This window comes from Triturus cristatus, chromosome 7 (genome assembly GCF_964204655.1).
Source record: "Triturus cristatus chromosome 7, aTriCri1.1, whole genome shotgun sequence".
Classification (NCBI taxonomy): Eukaryota; Metazoa; Chordata; class Amphibia; order Caudata; family Salamandridae; genus Triturus; species Triturus cristatus.
Genome location: NC_140590.1, coordinates 1181898802 through 1181917483, shown reverse-complemented (window position 1 = coordinate 1181917483; position 18682 = coordinate 1181898802). Strand labels below are relative to the sequence as shown.

Below are 18682 nucleotides of genomic sequence, written 5' to 3'. Positions count from 1 at the left end.
AAATAAAAGGCATTGTCATTTATAATGCCAATAACTCTTGTAATGCGAGACCTATTCAAAGAAGCGGCTGCCACTGTCCCGGCTGCTCAGAAAGTGAAAGCACGCATGGGGTGCTGAAAGTTGGAGGAAAGCATGTTGTGCCTGCAGTAGGAGAAACTCATTAAAGAAAATAGTGCTTACAGACTAAAAAAGACGTACTGTGCAACAACCGAAGTAAAAGGGAGAGTCCTCATGGGAGGTTACAAATGAAGACAAGGCGGTACTAAGGAGGGTCTAACAAGCCTATTAAGGAATCAGAAGGCAGCATTTACGAAGGACAATGACACAAGCCAATGACAAATATGGGTGGAGAGTGGGCGGGCTTTCTATTCCATACTCCAGTACAACATGCCGCAGAGCAGCGAATGCACTGCCCAGGCTTGACCTAAAAAAAACCCATTTCCTCCAGATAGACGGCGACAAAGGATTGAAGGGGCGGAGAAGATCGGGTCCTTAGAGTCACTGGGTTGTTCTGTCAAGTACTTGAAGATTTCCACTTGCAACTTCTAAGGATCGCTGCAGCAGATGCACTGAGTCACCAAACTACCTCACTGGACACAAGTTTACAAGCTAGTCCGTTCTTTATCTCAGAGCTCCCAGAAGGACGAGGGTTCTTCCCCTATGCCACAGTCTCTAGTAGGCTTTGGGAAGTATTGCTTGAAGGGCAGTGGGGTCGAACAAAACTGACCCTCGATTCACAACATGTCGTACTCTGCCAGGCATAAAGCAACACTCCAGCCTTAGATTCAATAAAGTGTCTCAGGACTGAGCATACCTAATGGAGCTATTTTACCGAGATTGTAAATTGCAACCAGCAGATAACACATGGATCTCTGCAACTAAAGGAATCCTATAAAAAATACAAATCTGTGACTTACACTTACACTGTATGCTCTGCTGCAGGTGCATTAACCCTCTGAGCTATTTTATGATAATTCATTCTTATTCCCAGAGAATGAACACACATCTCTCCAGCAATCCCATCAACTGCAAGATATTTTACCAGCCGTGTGCCCCGATACTTGCTATTTGACATAGATGTTTACAGCAAGTGCCATAAACGCCGAAATTAACTTAAAAAGTAGCCTGCGACCAGTTAAGGAAGCTAGAAACCCTTTACCATCACTTTTTTGTTATTGCCATTATTGGGGGAGGGCAGAGTTTGTAAATAATAATGCATAGGCCGACTGTCGTTTGCTCTGCCTCTCATGAATTTGCCATTCATGACTCTCCCCCCCCACACTTTTGCATTCACCCTCCATTTATAGGTTTTCAGATGATTGTTTCCATTCCCAGCACCGCCTAGACGCAGTGAGATTAGAATGGTACCCGGTGACTCCAGGTCATCTGCAACAATATGTTCAAGTCCTTATCTTCTCTTTTTCAAATCTTTGTTTTCAGTGGTGGAAGTTCAATTTATCTTTTTGACGTGAACCAGCAATAAAACTCCCAGAATGCAATATGCTATTAAATGGAAGTCTGGGTGAAAAGTTGTATTCCTGATGAAAGGAAGTTCTGTGGTAACCTTAGAGGAGATCTCTTCCTGCTTGAGTTTCAGGGAGGGTGGAGAATGAGTCGCCTCCTCTGTGCACAAACTCATTAATGCATTCACCTAGTCACTAAGTCTCTCAGTCCTTAATCCCTCACATTTATGAAAAGTCCAGTGCCGTTATTTAAGGTTTGGTGGATGGGATATTCCGTTACTGACATAGTGTATATCCTGTTGGTCATATTACAAGAGCATTATGACCTATTGCACTAGTAATACTAGTAATACAGTGGACAGAATAGCCGCCAAGTTGGTGACGGAGTGTCCCGTCTGTCAGTCTCTGAATAAGGCCTCAAGCAATTTGTCTCCCAGGGAGTGTCTAGAATGCTGGTCCTTCGAGTCACACTGTCCCAAGCGAGTTTGGAGCGAGTCGGGTGTCTCACACATGGAGGCAACGAGAAGACCTTCTTCTTGTGATATTACAGGGGGGGTCTTGAAAGTGATTGCTCCATTGCCCTGTTACCACCAATGAGGTTCTTAAACATTGTGTCCGATAGAACACCATGCTGCAGGAACGGCGACAAGACCTGGAGTACCAGATCCGAGTCCTGCGGGAAGAGAGCGAGAGCAGCCACGGCATGGCGAACTCCTTCCAAGAGAACAGCCTCCTCCTGAGGAGGCAGCGAGACGAGAAGGACCTACAGGTAAGAGGCTGTTGCGTGATGGAAGTGGGGAAAGTAGACCAGGGGCCTCGGACACCTTCTAAAAGAAGAGTCCTATGAAGAGGCAGAACTGTGGGAAGGAACTGCATAGCATAACGGGTATTTGTAGAGCACACGTTCGCCGCACAGGTGGAGATGGTGGATTTCTGTTATCATGCTACTCAGCAGTACTTATTTTATCAATGATGGGCTGAGTGGATTCATCTGGGTTTGAACCTGTGACCATGCGTTTAAACACACATGCCTGCAGAGGATGCATTAGTCAATGGGACCACCAAACCTGGCGTTCAAAGACCATAGAATAAATTGACATGAGTTCTCCATGGTAGAGTTAATGATGTTCAGTAATACCATTAAATATTTTAAAAAAGTTGCTTCAAATTTTATTGAATAATTCCGATTCATTCCTCCACAAAGTTATATTTAGAGTTGAAAGCTGCAACATCGTGTAATTGAGTAGTACATATGTGAAATAAAAACCAGAATGCTGGCATGTGTTTCGTGATGAAGATATGGCTTTATCAGGGCGGTTACATTTGCGCGTTGTGAGTCGTGCTTTCAATGTGAAGCTAAACACAATGTTAAACAGTAAAGATAAAGGAGAAGTAATAGTACTACTTAGAACATGCTTGGGAGGAAATTGCAGTTTTCCAGGGGGGTCAGGGACAGATTCAAGAAGAGAGCTCCTGCTGAGGCGGAAGGGCGCGCTGCAAGACGTGCAGGTGAGGGACAGGCTGGCGAGGAGAAGAGACCGTCGAGGGGAGGGAGTGACACCTTCCAGAGGACACAGAACCTAGAGAAATACCAAGAGCTAAAGGCTAAGGACATGCAGGGGTGGAGAAGACCTTGGAGGGGAGGGTGTGACACCTTCCAGAGGACACAGAACGTAGAGAAAGACCGAGATCTGTGAGTAAGATACAGGCTGTAGAGGGGAAGAAGGAGAGGCAATCAAGAGGATGGTGTGACACCATCCAGGAGACACAGAACCTAGAGAAAGACTTAGATCTGGAGGTTCGGGACATGAAGGGGTGGAGAAGACGATGGTCAAGAAAATGGTGCAACACCTTCCAGAGGGCACAGAACCTAAAGAAAGACCTGGGCCTGTGAGTAAGAGACAGGCTGGGGAGGCGAAGAAGGAGAGACGTTCAAGAGGATGGTGTGACACTCGCCAGGAGACACAGTAGCTAAAAAAAGACTTACGCCTGCAGGTAAGGGACATGCAGGGGTGGAAAAGAAAAAGAAAATCGAGGGACTCCGACTCCGAGAAGAACAACCTGTGCTGAAGAGGCTGGTGGTCACAAAATAAATCTATATAAGCGTCAGAGAGGAGGGAGGGAACTTCCATTTTGAGGAAGGCCTTCTTGACAAAAACAAAGCTCAGTAAAAGACTTGCCCGCTTGGTTGCTCTAAGGCCACTGTAGTTCCATGACAGATGAAAAGCTACATTTTATCCTCAATAAAATGCAGGTGGTGGGGGGGGTGGGTGGCTTATCTATATTGTATCTATGCTCAGAGCGTGCTTCTAGAGTAGGACTATGTTTCTAGGTTCCTATAGTGATAAGGTTTTTGACACTTTGGTCAAATGTCCTGCTTTTGATAAGCAGAGAGGCAGTGAGTGTTGGTATATGAGCCTATATCAGAAGGTCGAGGGCTTTTCCGTAGGAAACAACAGTGTCTAAGGGCCAGATGCATAACATCTTTTTGAAAATTGACAAAATAACAGGGGTTTGTAAGTGCAAAATGTCTTTTAGGTTGTGATAAACCTATGTTGCGAGTTGTAAAGATCTTCCAGACTTGCAAAATGGGTTTAGCAACCGATACAGAATCACAATTAGGAATGGTCATGAAAGGGGTGGGGCCCTCCTCCTATTTGCATGAGTGCAATGACATCTCAAAGGACACCCCGGCTGATTTCCAAAGGGACGGTGTCCCAATGTGAATGGTGTGAGGTGACATCGAGGGGAGGTAGGAAACCTGAAGTTTTCCCGTGTGAGGAACATGGGCGTTCTCTTAAAAAAACTTTCCCATTTGGGAATGTAAACACAGGGATGGATGTCTGCTGTTGCTTGCTGGCCACCATCCCTGTGTCAGTAGCCAATTATAGCAGCCAGCCTAATTAATATTCATTAGGCAGGTAGTTCTGCAACCACCTGCGACGGGTAGCTTTTGCAAAATAAAAGACAGATGGCAAAAAGCTGGTGTTCAATTTGCAACCACTATTTGTGACCTATGTCTTTGTACATCACACCCCTAAGGTCCCTATAATTTACATGTTAACTAGTTAAAGCCTGTTTGTAACTGTTGACCATTCACAAGTGCATCCATCGTCAGCTGACATTTACCCCCCCCCCCCAACTGCATTCCTTCTGAAGTGTAAAGAAAGCACAGACGCCTCATTCAAGCATCGTTCTTTGTCAGAGCACATTTCCTCTTCCTAGAAGTACAAACAAAACACAGACACATTCCTTTCAATACCTTCTCTTTGTTAGCTCTACATTCCATTAACTCAAAACGTTTCACTGCTTCAAGCGAAACCTGCTTTTTGTTTGTAGAGTTTTATACAGCACGAACTTGACCAGAAGATATCGGGTATCAGAGCGCTTTACATGAGCCCCAGTTTCGCTACAGATGGACACATTCATTTTTGGTCGGCACCGGGAGATTAAGAGATTTGCCCAGAATCACAGGAAGTTGAGCGTCGTTGCCGAGACTCGAACTCGGTTCCCCAACTTTGAGGTCAACCACTCTAGCCCTAAGGCCACATCCTCTCCTGCTTTCCACCATGCAAAATTAAAAGGTAAATTCTTAACCACTTAAGTAAAAGCACTAGGGGCGTGGCCGAGCCGAGCCGCAAGATGGCCGCCGTTTAACGGGGCTCTGCCGGCCGAACACATTATCCGTCGGCCCATCCGAGTTTGCCTCATTGTCCGGGCAGACAGAGAGGTGGAAAGTGGTGTCGAAGACCCGGTGACCTGAGGGCAGTTTCCGCGGAGAAAATCGGTGGAGTCTTGCAGGCGCGCTGGCCCTGCGCTGTGCTGCCGGATGAGCCGCGAGTCGGCTATCGGCGCAACGCGAGTCCCCGGCTGGGGCCCTTGCTCAGACACGTGGGGCGGCCCGGCGGAGAGGACCTGCGGCGCTGCTGGGATCGGGGCCCGTGGGGCCGGAACGCTGCATCGTGGACCTGTGGCGATAACGTGCGGACTACTCCTGGGAGAATTTCGCGACCCGAGGATACCACGGAGACTCCGGTGAGGCCTGAGCGCTGCGGAGCCGCCTGATAGTGCTGCCGCGGCTGGTGCTGCTGCCGCGGTGTGGACCGCAATCGGGGGAGCCTGAGAGGTCGGCGCTGGCCTGGCTGCTGGGGGCTGTCACCTGCCCTTCGCTCTAACGGCCCTGAGTGGGATTGAGGCTGTTGACTGCTGCTGCCGGAGGGACTGCCGGGACAGGCCTGGTGGCGCCGCAGTCGGAGATCAGTGCACCACCAAGGGCGGCGATTCCTTGCACCTCACGCCCAATTGGAACTTGCTGACACTACTGGGCAGGGAACCTTGTATATTCGGCTGAAGACGCTGGGCGAGGGTGATGGGCCGCTCCCTCTCATGCCTTGAGTCGCCACATCTGCATGTCCACGCAGCGGCCTGGAGCCGCGGTATTCGAGTGGAGCAGCTAACATAGCCCTTCTCTGTCAGCGCGGTGGGCTGGTCGACGCGGCAGCTGTGCTGGGAATTGCGTGGAGAGACTGGTGGCGGAGTGCCTAGGGCGCCCGTGGGACCTCCCGAGGGAGCGGTGCCTGACTGCGAGGAGTGCTTGGCGGTGATCACCCCCCACCTCGATCCCACTGGCAGGTCTCCCCTGCATGATCATGGGCAAGCCGGACAATAAACAGCCGTGGCTCCAGTTCGAACGGAAATCCGCCCGTAATGTGGAAGTGGGGCCGGCTTCGCAGACGGTGGTCCCTGAGACGCAGATGGAACCCTCCCAAGACGAAGACATAAAGGGTATGTTTCGTGAACTAAAGGGTTGCCTGAGGGAGATTGACTCCAAGCTTGACACAATGGCACAGCGCATGGAGGGCCTGTCGCGCACAGTAGATCAACATGGGGAAAGGCTTGCGGAGGCTGAGGCGCGAATTGCGGACTGCGAGGAAGGCCTAGGGGACACCCGGGAACGATTGCTGCGCATGGACAAAGTCTTGGATGTAATACGAGGGCGCAATGAGGATTTGGAAGCCTGCTCTCGCAGAAACAACGTGCGCATTATCAGAATTGCGGAGTCCACAAATATCGGCAACATGGAGCAATTTGTGGAAGGCATGTTCCGCGATCTATTTGGGACAGAACTGTCGGCAATGTTCTTGATAGAGCGTGCACATCGAACGCTTGGACCTCGCCCGGTGCCTGGGGCACCACCGAGACCGATCCTGACTCGCGTTCTCAATTACCGTGACCGGGACACCATACTACGGTTATCCCGGGAAAAGGGTGACCTCACTTTTCAGAACATGGCCATTTCCCTATACCCAGACTTCACACAGGCTGTGCAATCTGCGCGGCGCGAATTCATACCTGCCAAAAAAATCTTTCAAAAAGTGGGGACCAGATATGCCATGTTGTACCCCGCAAAGTTAAAAATTCACCACAAAGGGAAGCCGCTGATATTCACGGAGGCGAAGGAGGCGCTGAAATTTGCCAGGAAAGCAGAGCGCACGAATGGGGAGCAGCGCGCAAGCCGTGCGGCCTCCCCGGTGGACAAGCTGAGTGATGTGGAATGATCTGACGGACGTTTCTGTGACCCCTGTTATACTTTTGTGCAGCATGGCGTCCTGTCACTCTGCGGATGAGTACCCATAACTTTCTTGAATGTTTATGTCTTGCTGCCTGTGGTGGGTGGGAGATGTAGAACAAGCTCACTGCATCTGGGATCCCACAGACTCATGTTTGTACATGGTCTCTACGGGTGACACCGTTAATGCTGAGGGTGATGCATAAGTCGTTGCCTGTTGTGTATGTTCTGCTTGGGGCTTTGGTAGGCAGAATGTTCGGCCACCCTATTGTTCACCGATGGGGGAGTGTGCAGGTAACCCCACGCCCTCGAAGGGATGATTCCCGTGCAACTGACTTATTTTTGGGTTAAAATTGGGAGGGGTACAGCATCTCAACCTAATTGGGGGGTTGGAGTGGGAGGTTGGGAGGGGGGGACTGTTTTGTTTGATGTTATTGACCTGCAGAAATGTCATACACTTTTGAAAGACGACACGGTATTGCCTCTACACATCCACACTTTCATGCTAGGTGCTGGGGCTGTTACACTGGATATCTTGCTGCTCGCCCTGCCCCTAACCCCGCGGATTGGCACACTGCTGCGTAGGGCATATTACCCACTGCTTCATTGACCGAGTTACGCTGTCTGACTTGGAACATACGAGGTCTTAATGACCATCGCAAGATTAGGTTGACACACGCGCACTTGGCCAGACACCACATCGACATATGTCTTCTACAGGAGACCCACCTGTTACAGAAAGCGGGAGAACGATTGCGAAATGCTAGGTGGGGTGAGGTACACACGTCTGGATGCTCCAGCTACTCTCAGGGGGTGGCCATCTTAATACGCAAAGGATTACCCTGGCAAACATTTAAAGTAAATGCCGACTCGGAGGGCAGATATTTAATAATACTGGGGAAACTGTTCCATAAACAGATAATCCTAATTAACACTTACGGTCCCAACACAGATGACCCGGGTTTCTTCCGGACAGTCTGGCTAAAGGCGCAATCCCTTGGCGCGGGGGAGTACATATGGGGAGGGGATTTCAATGCTGTACTCTCGCTGGAAAACGACAGGGAGGGAGCAGCGCGCACGCATCATCCGCACACAGCGAACCTTCTTCGAGGTCTAATGGAAGAATATAACCTGTTGGACTCGTGGAGGATCCTGCACCCCGGCGAGCGAGAGGGCACATGCTTCACCCCACACAGAAAGGCGTGGTATAGATTAGATTTTTGGCTAATAACCCCACATATTCAAGCCTGGACGTCGGAAGTGCAGCACAGAGCGCGCACTCTATCGGACCACTGTCCGGTTGAACTGGTGCTAAGGGTCCCCAAACCATACATCGCCCCATTAACGTGGCAGCTGCCTGCGCAGGCCCTGCTGGATCCGGTGTTCCGCGAGGAGGTACACCAACATATACTCGATTACTTTGAACTCAACACTAACTCAGTGGCGTCGGTGGGCACCCTCTGGGATGCATTCAAGGTGGTCATCCGGGGACATTGCATTGCGGGACAGGCTAGAGTGCTGAAGAACATTAGAAATACACTCCAGAGACTGGAGGACCGCTTACATAATCTAGAGGTACAATATAGCTCAGACCCCTCAACGACCACTCTAGCGGAAACAAGCGCCGCCCTAACGGAATACCAAGCAGAGGCAGACAGGGAGCTTAAATTTTTACATAAACACGCAACGGCGCGCAGATACGGCGAGGGGGATCGCCCGGGCAGAACACTGGCCCGGCTGCTGCGTTCACAGAGGGGCTCCTCTTACATTCCTTCTATAGAAACGACGCAGGGCGTCACCGTGTACTCCCCTCCAGAGATACTGGATACGTTTAGGTCCTTCTATAAAAAGCTATACCGCTCCCGGGGTGGGCCTGCAGTGGCAGACGTTTCTGATTACCTAGACACGGTTCAGTTAATCTGGTTTAATGCGCACCAAAAAGGTTATTTCGATCGCCCCTTTGAAATTGACGATGTGAAGGAGGCGTTGGGGTCCTTGGCCCCTGGCAAGGCGCCTGGGCCGGACGGTCTCCCGGCACAGTTTTACAAGGAATACGCTGACATCCTCGCCCCCCGGCTGCTGACTGTATACGCTGAGGCGGTTGAATCTGGGGTACTCCCCGCGTCGATGAGAGAGGCCCTCATTATTGCTCTCTTAAAACCTGAGAAGGCTGCCCAGAGCTGTGACTCGTATCGACCGCTGTCCCTAATAAATACAGACGCAAAGATATTCGCGAAAATGCTCGCTTTGCGGTTACAACCGGTGATGCCACTAATGATCCGCCCAGATCAATCGGGGTTCGTGCCGGGCCGCTCCACGACCCACAACTTACGGACCCTGTTTGGAGTGCTACACTACTTGGCCCCTCACGTCAAGGCCGCAGTGGTGCTATTGGACGCCACGAAAGCGTTCGATTCCCTGGAATGGGCTTTTCTGTTCCCACTGCTGCAGCGAATGGGAGTAAGCGAAGCGTTTATCCGATATATTCGCCTGCTCTATACCAACATAACTGCCCGTGTGAGGGTGAACGGGCTTGTCTCCGAGCCCTTTGATATCGGAAGAGGCACGAGACCAGGTTGCCCCCTGTCACCCCTACTATTCGCGATTGCCACCGAGCCCTTGGCAGCCCGGATTAGGCAACATCATGCGAACAGGGGCATTGGATTTTCATCCCGTGCGTTGACCATTTCACTGTACGCGGATGATATTACCCTTTATGTGACTGACCCACAAGATAACCTCTCCCCTATGACGAGTGAACTGATACGGTATGGTCTGCTTTCGGGAGTGACTATTAATTGGGAGAAGTCGGTCCTCCTGCCTTTAACGGAGGCGACACCCCGCTTCACGCCTGATTGCCCGCTGAAGTGGGCGACCGGGCCGGTGCGATACCTGGGGGTATGGGTTAGCACAGACATGCAGGCATTGTGGACGGAGAATTACGGGAGGGCCGTGCAGTGGATAGAGGAAAGGGTAGGCCGGTGGAAACACCTGCCCCTGTCCCTGGCGGGCAAGATAGCTGTGATCAAAATGATCATACTGCCCAAGCTCCTCTACCTCTTTGTTAATCTCCCTCTCCCCTTGCCTAAACACTTCTTGAATAAGATACGATCGCTCATGATCGAACTGGCATGGGGGGGTAGACAGCCGAGGGTAGCCTGGGAGACGCTCACTCTCCCACAAAGACAGGGAGGTATGGCGGCACGAGACTTTGCGCTATATGCGTATTGTGCGCAGGCGCAGTTCCTGCACTACTGGGCACACCCCACGCCTTATCAGACGCATGTGGCGATAGAGGCGGACATGGTTAGCCCGCTACCGCTCCGCACTGCCCTATATGCGCCACACAAGAGCAGGCGGAACGAAATCGATACGGTGCGTGCGCTTAAGTGGGCCTGGGACGGACTGCGCCGCCGGGCCAAGCTAGATCTCCTTTATACGTCGGCAATCCCTCTGCGCGAGAACCCAATGTGGCCCCCGATACAGAGCATGAAAACGGGAGAACGCGCAGCGTCACGGGGTCTCCATACGGCGGGAGACGTCTTTCCTGATGGTGTCTTCATCACGTTGCCACAGATGTGCGCTGCGGAGACCCCGACGGCGCTTGACACCCTGCTTCATCACCAGCTTCGCCACACATGTCGGGCACTGTTTCCTACATTCCCGGAGCCGCCGCCGAGTCTGATGGCTCTGGAGAATGTCCTGAAGGTGGAATCGGGGCGCAAGCTAATTTCCCGTCTATATGGGCGCATGCAAAGCGATCATCCAGTGGTGACCCCGGTGGCGCGCGATTTGTGGAGCGCTGCATTGGGAATTGACATTATCGACGCCCACTGGGACCTATGCTGCAGAATGCTTGAGACACTATCCCCTAACTACAGACTCCGGCTTATCCATTTCAAGTACATACATATGATATATCGCACCCCACGCAGACTTCATCGTATAGGCTTAAGGGACACGGACAATTGTTGGAAATGCACTGCGCGTGGCGCTGACTTCTTGCATATGGCGTGGGAGTGTCCCATGATCGCCTCCTTTTGGGCAGAGGTGCTGCGTCTAGTGTGCATCATTACGGAGCTTCCGATCCCATGTACCCCTCAGGCTGCGCTGCTGGGGATCCTACATATGGTCAAGCCTAAACATCGCCGACTGCCGGCCATGCTCCTCCTACTTGCTAAGCGCCAGGTTGCGATACACTGGGGGGCTACCACAACGCCTACTATTAGGGAGTGGCTTAAGAGTGTGGTATACTGTCAGACGCAGCTCACCCTATTCTGGGAGCTCCTGCCACCACGCACGCGCCCGCGGGACATATGGGACCCTTTCTCACAGAGGTTAACTCACACACCGCTCAATCCGTTGTAGTGCACTGACCCTCATGCCGGATGACTGGGGGGAGACAGATGTCGAGATTGATGGTGGGTTGCAGTGGCTGACACTGAAGATGTGGGCGATGTTGGGGGTGTATTGGGGGCTGGGACGAGGGGAGACTCTGCTCTTGATTCTTGCTCTGGCACTATTGTGTGGATACCTATCGGCAATATGGACATCATTGTATATGGAGGTAACTGTCTCGTCTATACTGGATCCTATACATTCTGCAGTGTATTATGTTTGTACTGTTGTTGAAATGCAAATAAAAAGAAATAAAAAAAAAAAAAGTAAAAGCACTACCTATCAAATAGGTCTGACATAAAAGAAAAAAAAATCTATGACTTGTACTACGAACTACAAACAATGTAGATTTGCACCTAATGATGTTGAATAAACAATTTTGTGTTTCACGTTTTTTCAATTTGTTCATTTCCAGTTTATTTCGTCTTAACTGCTTTAAAATAAAATTGCTCTTCACACATTTGCATTTTTAGTCTGACGATCATATACCGCCATTGCCAGTATCTTTTTTGTAAATGAAATTTTCTTGATTTTTAAACACTCTGGGAATAAGCTCGACCACACATTCCAACAGCTATAAGGAGAGATCATTTCAGCCCCCTCTGTTTGGGAGGAAAGTACATCGCCCCATAAGTTCACATGCCTGGTCGCCAGAGTTAATTCACCCACATCCATGCCACATTAAATTAAAGCAAATTAGCAAATGTAAGTGTTCTTTTTCATCTCCATGAGATGAGACCTCCAGCAAATCATCTAGACCAGTGATTCTCTTAGTACGGCCCGGGGGCCGCATGCGGCCCTTCTGACCCATACATGCGGCCCCCTGAGCGGCAGAGGCACTGGGCTGCTGTTTACTGTACTCAGCACCAACATTAAAAAAAATTAAATATACTGCAAGAACTTATTTAAAAGTTAATTGCAGGGAAAAAAAAAAGGAAGTAACTCGGCCATTAACTTTAGGAACACCTTCATTTTTAAAGACAGCAAACATGTAAAAATATGATACACTTTTTGAATTTTGAAAAGACTATTTCATTGACCTTTAGAATCATTTCACCTTAGTAAATCAAATGATAACAGTGCATTCAGAAGTATTTTTTTAAAAGCGATGGTTTTCAAACATGAATTTAGAAACGTTCATGCTTCCCCACCCACCCCCGCCCCACCCTTACAACAATGCCATTACATCCAAGCACAGGAGACGTTTTTTGTACAGCACGCATCCTAAAGTCATGTATTTTGAGGTCCTCATCTATGTGACAATGAGGAAAAAAGATGGAAATTGAAATAAAACAATTTCCCAGGGTCACAATGGAGAAGCTGGGATTCATCCTAGGTTTTCTGGTTCCACATTGCACAATTGAGTTCAGCCAATAGATATACATGCTTCGCTTCCCCTACATCCACTCCCTCCACACCCCCCACCGCTGGCATCAGTGTGGCCCTCAGTCACAGCAACGACCAATCTTTGCAGCCCCTGGGAAAATCTTTGTGAGTGCCCATGATCTAGACTATGTTCTAATCAGGCTCCCTACTTCTCTCGAAAGTTCCTAAGGGATCTCTTCAGGCTCTGTACTGTGATCCTACCACTGCACCATCTGTCTTTGATCGGCTGGGATGGTCTACCCCACTCCCTTGTGATATCCCTGTTTACTGCCATCAGGCCACAGGAGCACAGGGTCAATTTAGGCCTAGACAGGTTGTCCTTTCCTGGCACACATAGAATTACTAATTGTGTCACTAGTGGGATGTAATATTGCCTTCCCCAGCCAGATCACTCTTTGGTGACCTTTTTTTAACACAAACTTTATTGAGTTTTTCAGTTGTACATACAAACAATTGCACCCTTGCCAGTACCCCACCTCCGGACTCTAGAAATGTCCCGACCTTCCCATCAGACCTCCATACATCTTACAACCCAGGCACTCCTCCTATCCCCCTTCCCTAACTGTCTCCATCACCTCGCACCAGGTCTTCTCCGACCAATAAAGAAGCCTTCCTTCCCCCACCCCTTCCCCAACTGCGCTCTCCCACACTCCTTTAATTCAGACTCTGTCCAACATTGAACGCAATCTCGCAACCTTGACGACTGAACTCACACGGCGGAGATAAGATGTCAACTCCCTCTATTCCAAGTCCCTATCTAACCGCCCTTACTCCGTCAACCCTGGCTCTCAACACTTCTTGAATCTTCAACTGTGGAACACCACTCCCCTTGGCTGCCGTTCTCATTGGCCCCACCGCACATCGAATCATCTCACCGCTTCCGACCTTCATACCCTCTGCAACACCTACCCTTCTAACTCCTCTAGTAACGTTCCTCCCCCTCCTCACTCCAACATCCCCGTAATTTTGGGGACCAGCAGATTCCCCCTCTCCTGTCTCCCCAGACCCCCTCCCCAACGTATCACCATCCATTCACACTCTCCCCCCACAGACTTCCCTAAACCCCTCTCCTGCATTCTCCCTAGCTCCAACATTCCTGTCATTGTAGGGACCACTAGATCTCCACCCTCTACCGTCTCCCCCAGACCCCTACCCCAATGCACCGCCATCCATTCACGCCTTCCCCCCCAAAGACTGTACTAATCTCCTCACCTGCATGCTAGTGAACTGCCGCTCGGCTGTCAGGCACACAACGGAAATTTCAGAAACCATTCTTAGCGAAAACATTGACATAGCCTTCCTCACGGAAACCTGGCTCAATGACCACTCTACTTCCAGCCTTGACTTACTTTCCCCCCCGGGTTACTCTATCATCAGAAAAGACAGGACAGAGAGAATAGGGGGTGGACTAGCAATTATTTTTAAAAATGTACTCCAACTTTCCCTTGTAAAAAACCCCGACCGCAATACCTTCAAATACCTTGAAACCGAACTTAAGTCTCAATGTTTTCCCCCAATTCGACTGCATAATATCTACCATCCACCTGGAGACCCTCTCCGCTTCGTCGAGGAACTATCCGAACATCTTAACCAATCCTCTCTCTCTAACACGAAAAATCTCTTCCTTGGAGATTTTAATCTCCACTGAAATGTGACTGATGACTCCTCAGTCAACCTCCTCACCAATCTTCTTGAGATCAATGAACTCAAACATCTCTGCCACTCTCCCACCCACTCCAAAGGAGCCACTCTTGACGCCATCAATACCAGCGAAGACTTGGCTTCCCTCTCCGACATCATACCCATCGACTGATCTGATCATCACCTCATTCTGTTCTCGATCGCAAACATTAACCCACCCTCCCTCACCAACAACATTAAAGTCTCAAAATGGACCAGAAATCTTAATCGCATCCCCCCTGGTGAACTTGAATCTAAACTCCAAACACAATTTCTGCTCACCCCTCTCTCCCTAAATGCTAATGAACTCACTGGACATTTTAACAAAACCGTCATCGATGTCCTAGACCAAATTGCCCCGTCCAAACTTAAAACCCTAAGAAACATTCCATCTAAATCATGATACAATTCCAACCTCAATGACGAAAGGCGTGCTCTTAGACTCGCTGAAAGAACATGGAGACAACACCCCTCCCCCGCCCATCTTGCTCTCCTCAGATCCGCCAGAGCCAGATATAAGAAACACATTTTCACGGAAATGGCCTCCTTCTTCCGTACCCAACTCGATCGAGTGAAAAATCGACCCAGAAAGCTGTCCAACATAGTTCGAAACCAAACCTCCTCGGCCCCTTCAACCCGGACGGCCACAACTGACAAATGCGAAGAAATTGCTAACTTCTTCTCCGAAAAAATAGCCTTTATAGACCAATCCTTCCTAGTATCTCCCCCTCATCCCCTATCTATTGATGTCTCGACTTCTCAACCTCCCTCCCTATTAACTCCCCCCTCCTTCCTCCCTCCTGCCACTACCCCTCCGGATTCCAGCCTTTCTAACCCTCAGCCTGAAAACAACGCCTCCTGGCTTAATTTCCACCCCGTAACGTAACTGAACTCGAAGTCTCTAACATCATCTCCAAACTTAAACCTTCCTCACACACCAAAGACCCTCTTCCCGCTAACCTTGTTCAGGAGCTCAAGCACATCATTGCTCCTTACTGGATCTCTATCATCAACTTCTCCTTTACCTCGGGATGTGTCTCTCCCTCCCTCAAACTCGGACAAATCACTCCCATTCTTAAACATTCTAATGCTGACCCTAATGACCTAAATAATCTGCGCCCCATCTCCAATCTCCCCCTCCTTTCTAAAGCTCTTGAAAAATGTGCCCTTCTTCACCTGGACAAACACATTGTCTCGTTTAACCTACTTGACTTCTTACAATCCGAAAAGGCTGCAGTACATAAACTGCCATACTAAGTATTGTTGACGACATCCATCACTCTCTTGACAACGGCGAGACCTGCCTACTCATTCTCCTTTACCTCTCTGCAGCATTTGATACGGTTCACCACCCTGCCTTACTTAATGCGCTCAAAGTTAGATTTGGCCTTAATGGCCTGGTACTTAAATGGTTCTCCTCCTTCCTGCACCACAGAACACAAGAAAATCAAAATCTACAATTGCCTCTCTAACCCCACTCTCGTCTCCCTAGGCGTCCCCCAGGGTTCTATTCTCTCCCCCTCACTCTTCAACCTCTTTATGGAACCCCTTACCCTCATTCTAAAACAAGCCGGTATTAACTATCACCTCTATGCCGATGACACCCAACTTTACTATAAGATCAAATCCCACTCCGACGTTCTACACCTTAATAACACCCTGTCTAAAATCCAATCCTGGTTCCACTCTAACCATCTCAAACTTAACCCTAAAAAAACGGAAATCATTCTCTTCTCTCCAAAAAAACAACCCTCTTCCTATCCAAACATGGATCTCTGACCTTAATGCCCTCAACTGTCAGCTCACCTTAACAAGCTCAGTAAAATAACTTGGCATCACCATTGACAACAGTCTAACCCTCCAGTCCCACATAACCAATTTGGCGAAAGGAGCGCTCTTCACCCTCCGCCATCTCAAGAAAATCAAACCCTTCATCCCAGCTGACGACTTTCAATCGGTCGTCCAATCACTGGTCCTCTCAATAATTGATTATGGTAACGCCCTCCTCTCCGGAACCCCAAATGTTCACCTATCCCCACTCAAATCTGTGCTAAACCTAGCGGCCAGGCTGATCACTGACTGCAAACGCTTCGACCACATCTCCCAAGCCCTTAAGGCCCTTAAATAGCTGCCCATCGAAGGCAGATCCACCTACAAGATGGCATGCATTACGCACAAAGCCCTTCACCAAAAAGCCCCACTTTATCTAACTGATAAACTCATCAAAGCAGGATGTGCCCTCCTCCTCATCCCACCCCTGCCAAAAAAGAAAACTACACAGTCTCGCTCTTTCTCTGGAAATGTCCCCAGCATATGGAATGTCCTCCCCAAAGACCTGCGCTGTAACCCCTCCTACAGCAGCTTCAAAAAAGACCTCAAACTGCACTTGCTCAAGAAATATTGGGGTCCATAATCCTTTCCTTCCCCTACTTTTCCCGCCCCTCCTCCTTTTCCTCTCCTTTTCCCTACCTATATTACTCGACCACTTGTACCCATTTATTTATGTTTCTTATCCCTCTCGCAGCATCATTTATTAATGTGTATTTTGCTACTTGTTCTCCTCAATCGAACCTATGTAATCTCCATGATTTGTACAATTGTAGTATGCCTGTATTATCTTCACTCATGTAAAGCACTCTGATACCCCCGGGTCCAGCCAATGCTAAATAAAACCTTTAAAATAAATAAATAAATACATACATGTATATACCCATGTGGCTCAACTTCGTAAACACTACAAACCACATTTTGGCTCATGTTGCCAGTCCTCAATAAAAGTGCACATGGTTATTTAACAACAACATGTTACGCTATATTTACCCTCTTTTGGTGTGTACCACATTCTATATTGCAAGCTCACAGTTTGAATTTTTCATTAAACACTAGTTAACCACCCTGAATCCCTCCCACCGCCCCCCCTCCTGCAGTTAGCTAACTGGGAACACCATTGATAGCCGCTCAAACAGTCAGAGTAGCACAGTTACAATTTGCAATTGGGTATGTATGTAAACCAGGACAGACAGCCCACTACCGCATTCCACAGCATACACCAGTTTATCATAGGAACAGTATTGGCCTCCCTCACACAGTTGTCTGACCCAATAGGGGGGTCTGTCCAACAGCATACCTCCCAAGTGTTATGGATTAAGGACCGCGTCTAAAAACCTTGCAGTAATCATACCTCCACTACCTGCGTTGGCACACTGTTTGGTGACTGTTAAAACATATTTGGTAGTCAGTTTTGTGGTTTAACGAGTCCCCGCCTCCCAGCCCATCCTTCCTGTGCGAAATTCATAGTGATCAGGTATTTCATCTCTGTGTGTTGACTAGTTGTTCAGCCGTGTGGCGAGTTGATACTGATGTTGCCTCCCCTTGGTCTCTCGCCCTCCCTGCAGCTCCAGGGGACACAGCGGGAGCTGGAGGAGGCCCGGGCAGCCAATCGCAGGCTCCAGCTGAGGCTGAAGGACTTGAGCGAGGAGTTGCACCTTCATGACATCAACTCGTCTGTCACCTCCATCCAGTCGGAAATCGAGCAGAGCGTGGATCTTGCGGTGGAGACACAGGAGGTACCGAAGGTGAGGAGGTGCAGCCAGCTGTGTCAGGCAGCACTGGTGGCATCAGGGGTGGGTAAGGCAGAGTCTTGTTTCCTGTCCATCGACAGTTGTTTTGTTGGGTTGATCCCGGTATCGTCAAGTTTAGTACACTGTAACTGTCTGTCTCTATATGTTTCAGATGAATGGAAGTGAGGAGGACGTGGCGATGGCGGTCATGGAGGAGCCTGAAGGAGAGGCAGCCGCTCCCCATAATACAGAAGATCCCAAAGAGAAGAGCAGCCAGCAGGAGCCACAGACCACAGTGAGTTTGGTAGAGAGCTCACAGAATGGATCTAAGTACCCGCACATATGGGATGATTTAGGGATACTAGCACAGGGAAACCAAGCCTATCACTCTCAGGGCAATTCGGACAGTCTAAGAAAACTGTCGCCGTTAGGTTGATGGGTTCAGTCAAGTAGTGCAGAGCTGCAGAGTATGTGACTTTCAGGGCTGAATGGTTGGCCTCTTGTTTAGGGCACAGTGGTCCTGACTATTTTGTGGCCTAGTCCCAGGCTCCACCCATATATCAAGTGAAACATAACTCCAATTATAAGTGACTTGGTGACCATTTAAACATTCCCATGGACCAAAG

At 49.3% G+C, this 18682-nt stretch overlaps 1 protein-coding gene across 2 annotated transcripts in view; it reads left to right on the top strand.

The window, feature by feature from the left end:
• BICDL2 (BICD family like cargo adaptor 2) overlaps positions 1–18682 on the top strand; it is a 125634-nt gene that overhangs the window by 72396 nt on the left and 34556 nt on the right. Inside the window, exons 5-7 of one of the 2 annotated variants that reach the window (XM_085618516.1) lie at positions 2086–2232; positions 17892–18071; positions 18229–18351. In XM_085618516.1, the coding sequence (XP_085474642.1) occupies positions 2086–2232; positions 17892–18071; positions 18229–18351 (450 nt within the window). The remainder of the gene's footprint in view (positions 1–2085; positions 2233–17891; positions 18072–18228; positions 18352–18682) is intronic. The other variant, XM_085618517.1, reaches the window with a different exon arrangement.